This window comes from Meleagris gallopavo, chromosome 24, assembly GCF_000146605.3.
Source record: "Meleagris gallopavo isolate NT-WF06-2002-E0010 breed Aviagen turkey brand Nicholas breeding stock chromosome 24, Turkey_5.1, whole genome shotgun sequence".
NCBI classification, from domain to species: Eukaryota; Metazoa; Chordata; class Aves; order Galliformes; family Phasianidae; genus Meleagris; species Meleagris gallopavo.
The window spans coordinates 2,370,159-2,379,726 of NC_015034.2; the positions used below are offsets into that span (position 1 = coordinate 2,370,159).

Below are 9,568 nucleotides of genomic sequence, written 5' to 3' on the forward strand. Positions count from 1 at the left end.
GGCCGGCGGCTCCCGATCCCCGGCTCCCCTCCGGTCCCCGCTCTCCGCTCGCTGCCTCGCATCGTTCCGGCCCCGCTGCTTCGGGAGCGGGTTCTGGGAGTGGGGGGAGGGCGGGGGTGCATGGCTGAGCCGGAGCTGCTCGAGAATGGTGAGCGCTGTGCTCCCAGCTAAGGTGCTGGTGTGTGCATCGAGGTGCTGGTGTGTGCATCGAGCCTTCCCAAACACATCCCACAGCAGCCCCCAAGCCATAGGGAAGGTGCCTCTGGGTTGCTGTATTCTCAGAGGTCAGTGGTGGCTGCTCGGGGTGATCCGATGAAGGCAGTGCTGGGGCTCAAGAGTGCACAGGGGATGCTCTCAATGTTGTTTTACTTGCTCTCCCTTTTCCGTTTGCTAGCGTGGCCCTGCTGGACAGGAGCGTGGCAGCCGCAGGAGCCGGTCTGGCTGGATGTGTAGGCAGCGATTCCCAGCTAGCCTTGAAAGTGGTAATTCCTCACTCTTTTCCCCCCCCTCGGCAGCTCGGATTCCGAAGGTAATTATGAGACCCCTGAAGCAGAAACGCCGACCTGCTCAGCACTAAAGGAGCCCAGCGAGCTGCAGCCCGAGGCCGGGACCCGAGGTAAGGGGTGAGCACACCTCTGGCTCACGGCTTTCTGCTCCGGATGCAGGAAAGCAGGGTGGGGTCAAGGAGAAGTCTCTTGCTTTGAATAATGCCTGCCACATTTTTTTGTGGTTAATGGCCTGAATGGTTCAAATGCCAGCACTTGGGGCTGTGTGCGCTCTGCTGTTCTCTAGTGTGGGTTAAACGCTGAATGTACTGAATCCTGCCAGGTAGGGAAGGGGTGACACTGCAGGATCGGAGGAGCTGGCTTAGCCCCCCTTGACTCATTGCCTGTGCAGTGCAAAATTATCATCGGGCTGTGTTGTAACCACTGGTCACACCCTGCTGTGTCCCCATGCTGAGATAAGCAGCGGGGATCTGCAGCTCTGCCTTTGGGAGCACCGAGGCTGTGCCTGGGGGTGATGGGTTGATGTCCCAAGCACTCTGCTCTCTCCCAGCTGCCTCCACTGCTGCTCTGTGGCTTGCATTGCTGGGCTTCAGCAGCAGGCTGGAGAGGTGCAAAGGTCTGCCCACTCCTCCCTCGGTCCTGGGTGCCATCCCCAAGGAGAGGTTCCTCTGCCTTGGTGGAGAGAGCGTCTGGTTTGTGCTTCTGGTAATCTCAGCTCTTGGAGTAATCCTTCCCTTTAAGAAGGGATAGAGGCATCTTTAGTTTGGAGGATAATGTCTAAGGAGGAAAGATGAAGGCTTTCCTAGGAAATTCCCCTTGCAGGTGTCTGGGTCATTCCTGTGAAAGCTGCTGTGCGTTGCTGTGGATCTCAGGGTGCCGCTGTGCTGGCTGTGTTTGTGGCAATCCCTGTTCCACGCACAATGGCTGCAGTGCTGTGAGGCTGAGGGTGATGTGATGCTCTGCCTCACATGATGGAGGCCGCAATTCTGTCCTGAAGTTCTCTTCAGTCATCTGCCAGGAGGGGATTTTCTTCTGTGCAAGGAAATGAGCAGAAGCAGCAAATATGGAGCACCGTTAGTGCAGAGCAGCGCTGTCAGCCCGCGCGGCTGTTCCCCTGGTGCAGGGCACGTGTTATCCGGTGTGCTGCTGCTCCTTTGCCGGTATGCTAATTCTTAACAGAAAGGATTTAAAAATAGCCCAATGTCTGCAAAACAAAAGCGGAAAGCCGAAAGAGGAAAGAGGCCGTTAGCAACGTAACGCACGGCCCAGATATCCTGCGCTCAGCCGAGGGAGGGATGCGTGACTCATCCGTGCACAAAGCGAGGGGCGATCCCAGGGCTGCGCGCAGTGCGGGTGGAGGATCGCAGCGTGGGATGGAGAGGGCTGCCGGGTTCTGCTGCTTTGCTCGGCTCTGCGGATAGGCACAGCTAAATGTCACCGCGCACAAAGCAGCTGTAACTGCGGGTTCTGTCCTCCCTGTGCGTTTTTCTTCGGAGAGCTTAAGATCTCCATGGTCACTGCATAGCGTTGGCAGAACCGCGCGGTGCCCGGTGCAGCAGGAGGGCACGGAGACGTTGCACGGGGCTGGAAAGGCACCGCGATGCTCCGGAGAGCTGCACCGTGTGAGGTCGCTCTGCTTTTGGGCTCACGGCCACGGTTCTGAGCGATGGCCGCGTCCCTTCTCTCCCCGCCCCGAGGACATCCGCAGGAATGGGGAGAGGTGGTTTTCTCTCTCCTTGTTATTCAAGATGTAATTACTGCTTGGGCTGGAAAGCAGGATGGGCTCCGTCTGTGAGAGCGCAGCGCTTTTAAAGGGCGCCTTCTGCCCCCGCTTTGAAGTCTGTGCTTCTGCCCAGGGGTGTCTCAGTGAGGTTAAAACATCGGAGCAGCGCAGCGAGAGCGTGATGCAGTGTTCCTACAGGTCTGTGGGGGAGGTTTTAGGGTGCGAGGGCCTGGCAGGGCTCTCAGAGTGCTTTCTGGCCGCACTCCAAGTACATTTTTTTTTACCGGGTTTGTGTTCACCGATGCGTTCTGTGGGGCAGCACGGCAGCAGCCTCCATCCGGACGGAGCGTTCTGCAGTCTCAGGGAGGACACAGCAGCCCCTCGTGATTCATCCCCGTGGCTTTTAGCATCCCGGAGATCAATGGTGCAAACCGCCAGCCGTCAGCTGAGTCAGGGCTGCTGGCTGCATGTGCTGGACTCGCCCATATTCGCTCTCCTTTGCTGCCAGCCCGTGCCTTGCTCGGATGCCCCTGAACTGCAGGGGTGATGCTGGCTGTACTCCTGTGCCGGCTCTGGGTGTAGCTTTCAGGATGCCCCGGTGGATAAGGAGCTTCCCCATCCCCTGACAGCAACGAAAAGATTAAACAGTAAAAGGATTTAGAGGAAGGGATTGGAGTAATAGTGATTAAGTCATGGAGCGGGATTTGTGATTAAGGAACCCCGGCAGCAGAGCGGTGCTGGGTGGGATCTCTGCGGGGATGCAGGCAGTGTGGGGCTGAGCTTTGAAAGGCAGCTCCCTCCCTCCAATCCCACCCTGTGCTCCCAGGCTCTGCTTTGCTCCCTCCTGCCCCAGCACTGCTTGCATGCACAGCTTTTGCTCTCCATCACACCGACAGCGACATTTTGTGAGCAGGAGCACCAACCTCGTGCAGCTGCTGTGAACAGTCGGTGTTTCACCCCATGCCAGCCGTGTGTCTCTGGTGGTGGTGGAGCAGTGCAGATCCCCAGCATGGCCTAGGGTTGTGGAGCAGCTCTGCTCTGCCTGCTGAGCACCCGCAGCCCCGTGCCAGCTCCCAGATCCCCTCTGCTGCCCATAATATGCTTCTTCATTAAGAGCAGTCTCATTCCTGTTCACCCCAGGGCTTAATCATTCGTGGTATCACGCTTCCCTGAATTTGTCCTGGTGACGTGTGACACCCATCCAAGTAGTTGCTGGTGGGATGGTTTGTGCTCTGCAGTTGGTCCTGGCTGTTCAGTGGCGTTGGCATTACAAAGCCCCTCTGGAGCTGGTGACACTCTGGGGGGGAGCAGGCGGTGGAGAAGGGGGAGGACATAAATGGAGATGTTGGTGGTGTGATGTGTGCTGGCACGGTGCAGCACAGCACAGTGCCTCCCGCGGGGCTCCCCTGCACCCTCTGCTTTACACACAATTCCCTGCACTGCATTCACGAGCTTTCAGTTTTAAGGTTCTTGAAGCCAGAGATCAGCGGGGATCCTGGCAGCACGGGAGGGCACTCCTGTAAGAACACAGTCCTGGGGCAGGGGGAAGGGAGGAGCAGGGGGGAGGGGGTAGCAGGAGGCAGGCCCTGATACGCTGCTTTCTCTTTGCAGGGCTCAGCGGCCATGGGGAGCTTCAGGGAGGGGAGCAGCACCCTGAAGAGGAGGCTCAGCCTGAGGTCGGGGCCTCTCCAGCCCACATGGGGACTGAAAGTGGCCCTGAAGACACGGCTGTGACGCAGCTGCCGGTTGAAGCCCGGCCACCGGTGCCCCATGAGGGTGCAGCCGAGTGTGAGCAGGTCATGTCAGGAGGGGACACAGCTGATGATGGTTTGGGGCTGACAGAGCCAGAAAGGGATGCTCTGGTGCAGGAGAGCTCACCCTGTCAGCTGCAGAAGGGAAAGCTGCCTTCCCAAGGGAGCAGAGGAGGGGAAAGCACAGAGCCTGCGCCCGGTGAGGAGCCCTCAGTGCCTCTGGCCTCAGACCCTGAGCAGTACAAAGAAGCTGACAGTTCTGTCATGGCAGAGGGCTGCACGCTGCAGAGCTGCCCACCAGCCCCCCATTGCCTCCCACTGAGTGAGCCCAGGGGGGACCTGGGCACCCAACCTCCAGGGCAGCTCCCAAAAGCTGAAGTTGATGCCACAGAAGGTGGGGACGGTGTGGAGACCCGGAGAGCCTCACCGAGGAAGGCCAGCAGGATTCCGGCCAGCAAGCTGACACCCAAGAGGCACAGGAGGCCCATAGAGGACACAGAGAAAGGTCCCCAGGGCCCCCCCAAGGCCTCCCCTGCATCGTGGGACAGCCCTGAGCTCGGTTCCTTCGGTGGCAGCTCAGCACTGCAGCACTCGCCTGCCCTCCCCAAAGGCTCTTACCAGTTCGACCCCAATAACTTTGACTCCGTGGATCCCTTTAAGCCCACCAAGACCCTCACCAGCACCACTGACTGCTGTCCCACGGCCGACAACAGCCTGAATGAGATCCTGGAGTCCCAGACGCTGGAGGATGAGCTGGGGAAGAGCAGAGGCTCCCCACAGAAGGCCAAATCGCGTCTGATAACGTGAGTGTGGAGCACAGCCAGCTCCTTCCTCCCATGCCCGGGGCTCCCGTGTTCCTCTGCACCCATCCTGTTGCCACCTCAGTCCTGCTGCCCACCCAGGAGCGGATGGGATGAGCAGGGTGGGCTCACGGAGCGGTGCTCAGACACTGCTGGGACATTTGTGCACTGCTGCTGAGCTTCCCTTTTTGCAACAGGGGAGAGGATGGAGGTTAAGAGGCGGATGGTTGTTACTTCTATGGCATTGCACAGGTGGTGGGACCTTGTCCCTTCCCAAACTATTCCAGGGCATGTGGGAATCTGTGCATATTTAGCTCCTGAAGCGTGCTATTTCAAACCCTGCTGTCAATGGTGATGTTTCATAACGCCTGTTGGGGGGGCAGGCAGCACTGCCCTCCTCCTCAGGGAGCAGGTTTAAATCACAAACCTCGCTATTTCCTATCACAAACGTCCTCCAAACCGTGTCTGGGCAGTGCTGTCTCAGCCTGGGTCTCAGCTCCTGAGGCTGTCAGATGTGAAATAGCAGCTGCTGGGACAGGGTTGGCTTTGTGTGCCCTCTGTGGGTCTCTGGGCATGCAGTGGGGCAGAGGGATGACTGTGAGAAGGAGGAATTGCCCAGCCACTATTGGGTCCTTCCAGCACCATTGCACTCAGTTCGGGTGGTTGAAACCAGTTGGAAGCAGAAAGAGGAAAAGAGCTTAAAAGGGGAACTTTTAGAAGCATTGAGGCTGTGGCTGGTTTGACAGAAAGAAGAAACCGAGCTGTCACTCTGCAGATGGGAGCTCCAGTGGGGGATTTACAGACAGCAGATAGCACCTGGCAGGCAGAGCCAAGGGTAGGGGGGGATCTTCCTCTTAGCAATGCCGTGCAAAGGTCGATGCAGACTCCTGAAGGATCTGTGTTGCTGTGTGACCCCAGGGCAGGAGCAGCCGTGGGTGGGAGAGCTGGAAGGTCTCAGCCCCCTCTGCATTATGCCAGGAGCTGGGGCAGGGCTCGGTCTCATCCCACTTCTGATAATAGCAAACGCAGAATCCCTTATCTGTGTGCTCCTCCCCCAGAGCTTGAGCTGTGCGACTCCGTGTGTTTCTCCAGATGAGAGCAATATTCAGGTCTTTTCACACGCTTTTCTTCTCTCCATCTGTCTGTCTCTCTTTCCTGTCTATTCTTGGGTGCCTCAGGACTACTGAACAAGTGAAATTTCTCTGTTTTCTGTTGTAAGTACTCTCTTCTGCCTTTCTTTCCTCTTTCCCTTTGCTTCTGTTCTCTGGGTGTGTGTTGGCCCACCTGTTTTCACGGCATGGACCCCATCCCGTGCAGCTTTGCCCTGCGGGTGCTGCAGCCATGAGCTGCACTGCAGGCTGTGCCCCTGCTTGCTGCATCAGCATGCCGACCCGCCGTGCATTCTGATGGTATAAAACCAATGACAGCACCGTGAGAGCCAGGCTTCCAGCTCCTTACAGGGAGATTTCGGCCCCAAAAGGGAAGGGCGTCCTTTAAACCTCCCCATGGCAAATCCCAAGGAAGCAGATGCTGCAGAGGGGCTGGCTGGGAGGCGGTGGCTGGAGACGGTCCCTGGGCTGCCACTGTCTCATGTGAGGGCACCCACAGCGTGCTGGGCTTATCCCTCATCTTATGTCAGCCACCCGAATGCCCTTCTTGTTCTGCTTAGCGCCGGCTGCCATATGCACGAGAGCTTGGCTCAAGCACTGACATCTGTGTCACAGCTGCAGACTGATGGGCCTTTTTGCAGCGTGGTTTCGAGCAGCGGCTGCTTGGCTCCATCCTTCTGAGTTACAGAGCTGCTGTCTTGGCACTGGGGGAGATCAAAGCAGGTACTGGGGAGTGTGGTAACAGCATCCCAGGAGGTCGTGCAGGGCGGAGAGCTGCAGGTGAACTGCTTGCATTAGGGTGTGCTATTAAAAAATAGAGCCAAGGGTGAACTTTATCTGATACAGATGTGCATGGCAGCCTGCAGATGTTCCATACCACATTGCTCGTGCTCTGCTGGAGCATGTGTGGATTGAAGCAGGCAGGGAGAGAATTTCTCAACCCAAGGGCTGTCCTGCTGCAAATCTGCTCTGACCTCTGCATGGCTGCAGCTCTGGTGTGGGGCTGGAAATGCGTCCCCCCACATCGTGTCAGCACTGGTTTTGGTGGCACGGACCTGGTGCTGCGTGCACCCTCCTCTTGGGGCTCTGTGAGCATCCCTGCACTGCCTGCGGCCGATTCAGGAAACCAGCACCACACACTGGGATGGGGCTGTGTCTGCAGTCCTGCACAGCCACTGGAATGGGACATTTGGGAACGTGGGGTGAAGTCCCTGGAAGAGGCACCATCCGTGCATCACTGCAGGAGCAACCTGAACTCAGCCTTCAGCCCTCCTCAAGTCTTTCCTCCTCCAGTTTGCAGCTCTCAACACACAGCAGCGCTGTCCTGTGAGCACAGCAGGGCTCTGCCCAGCTGCCCAGACCTGCAGAGATGTGGGTGCTGCCATGTGGGCAGGGACAGGGCAGCACAGGGCTTTGCTGGGCACGGGACTGCCTGCAAGTGCCCTTTCTGCAGAAGATCAGCGTGCATCAGGTGTGATACCATTGCACTGGACACGCAGGCGAGGTGCAGCAAAGGAAGCCTTCATCACATCCTCTCTCGCCGTCTGCACCTCAGGTGCTTTCTGTGCTCCTTCTCTCCAATAGCAATAAACATCTCAAAGACAAACCCGATCGTTCTGTAGCTGTGTGTTTTGTTTGCTTGTTCCTTCGGCTCCTTCCAGAACTCACTCTGTCCCCCAAGTAACTCACCGGTGAGTGGTTTTGCTGTGGGTGCAATGCTGGTGCTGGGGCTGCCTCCCCCTGCTTGGGCTGTGCTGCACGCACCCCCACTGTCCCCTCCTTGGCCTCCTTGAGCACCAGGTTCATGTGTTCGTTTCCCTCTGTCTGCAGGAGCAGCTGCAAGGTGAAGCAGTACGAGACGCCGGCGCTGCTGCTGGATGGCTGCACTCAGGTAGGTGGGAGCAGGCAGGGGGTGCTGAGCATCCTGAGCTCCCTGCTGCCCACCTGCACGGCCCAGCTCTGATCCCCAAAGCTCATCTCCGCCCTCCTAACCCTCATGCCTTGATCCTGCAGGATGAGGGAACGCTGATCTCTGAAATCCCAGACATTGCTGCTAGGGATGGACGTGCCACCGATGAGGAGAAGCTGGCATCCACCTCCTGCACACAGAAAGTGGCTGGGCTGGAGAAGAAGGGAGAGCCTGAGGATGACCTGGAGTACTTTGAGTGCTCCAATGTCCCCGTGCCGGCGGTGAAGCCCAGTGTGGAGACAGGTAGGGAGCACCCCACTGCCCCCGGCTGTGGCTGTGCTGTGTATTGCTTGTCTGCATTGCTTTCATTATGGAAAAATCAGCGTGCTCTTTATATTCAGCCTGGAGCCTCCTGGCTTTAGAAAACCCCACAGCCCCTTCCCTGCCCTGCTGAGCTCAGCTCCTCCCTAAATGCACTGACCTCAGTAATAAAAACGCAAATGCAAAGTCAGGGCTGTTGCTGAAAGCTCCCATCCTGCTCTGGTTTTGCTCCTGGTGCATCCTGTGCCAGGACAGCTGCCGGCACACACTGCCTGCTAATAGAGAGCTCCAGGTCACTGCTGAAGCCCACACTGCTGCTCCTGCTGTCTGTCTCCGATGTAATTATCTGCTGTGACCAATCTATTAAAAAATAATTAAAAGCCAGGCAACGTGGCACTTAATCCATAGCGGAGTTATAGGTGCAAACAGCAGAAATGGCCTCGTGGAGGGCTTGCAGCTGGTCATTAATCAGTTTCCCTGAGTGCCACTCAGAGCTGCAGAGCTCTGAGAGAGGACGGCAGGACTTTGTCTCAATGGGGAGGGGTTCCACAACTGCCCATCTCTGGGCATCTCTGCTACCTGGGCATCGTTGGTGTGGCAGCTGTGGGGTCAGACAGGGGCTGGGCTGCCACCAGAGGGGAGTGTTGGCTGCAGCTGCAGCGGGGATGCGGGATGTGTCCTCCCCTCAAGGGCAGGAGCAGGGTATAAAGCCTTCTTGAGGTCGCTCAGACCATGCTGTACACCTCTGCATCCCAGTGAAGCTGTGTGTGCTGCCAGGGTCTCCTTTTCTAGCTGCTAAAACGTTTTATTTCTCTGTCTCCAGGCTTTGAGGAGATCTCCAAGCATACGGACAAGGATAGATCTGTTGCCTTCCCTGTGAGTGCTGCATGTTTCCCCCTCTCTGCCCACCTTGGGCTGGCTCTGCTGGGGCTGCTGCACGGCTGTGGGGCTGATGGTGGTGGTGGTGGGGGGGGAACCTGTGCCAGCAGAGCTGCCCCAATGCAGAGCTGACAAGCAGGTGATGAGATTAGCAACATCAGCAAAATCAGCACCTCTGAGACAGATTTAACTGCACTAAGCCCCACAAGGACACTGGGCAAAGTGAACCTTGTGTTTGGTGTTGCTGAGGCTGCCCCAGTGGGTCGGGCTGTGGGGCGGGCAGAGCTGCACAGCTGCTTTGCGTGGTGCTGCAGGAAGGTGCTGAGGGGCTGAGGCTGCCTGGACCCAAGGTTGTGCCTGAGGTGGTTGCCCGTGGCTCCATCATGTGTGGATCTGAGCAGTGGCAAAGGAGGAGAGGAGAGGAGAGGAGAGGAGAGGAGAGGAGGAGGAGGAGGAGGAGGAGGAGGAGGAGGAGGAGGAGGAGGAGGAGGAGGAGGAGGAGGAGGAGGGAGGAGGAGGAGGAGGAGGAGGAGGAGGAGGAGGAGGAGGAGGGAGGGAGGAGGAGGAGGA

General features: G+C 57.8%; 1 protein-coding gene across 1 annotated transcript in view; it reads left to right on the forward strand.

Annotated features, from left to right (window-relative positions):
- TACC1 (transforming acidic coiled-coil containing protein 1) overlaps positions 1 to 9,568 on the forward strand; it is an 18,299-nt gene that overhangs the window by 4,978 nt on the left and 3,753 nt on the right. The window contains exons 2-6 of the mRNA XM_019622590.2: positions 516 to 616; positions 3,841 to 4,783; positions 7,720 to 7,780; positions 7,903 to 8,101; positions 8,943 to 9,120. Coding sequence (XP_019478135.1) covers positions 516 to 616; positions 3,841 to 4,783; positions 7,720 to 7,780; positions 7,903 to 8,101; positions 8,943 to 9,120 — 1,482 coding nt within the window. The remainder of the gene's footprint in view (positions 1 to 515; positions 617 to 3,840; positions 4,784 to 7,719; positions 7,781 to 7,902; positions 8,102 to 8,942; positions 9,121 to 9,568) is intronic.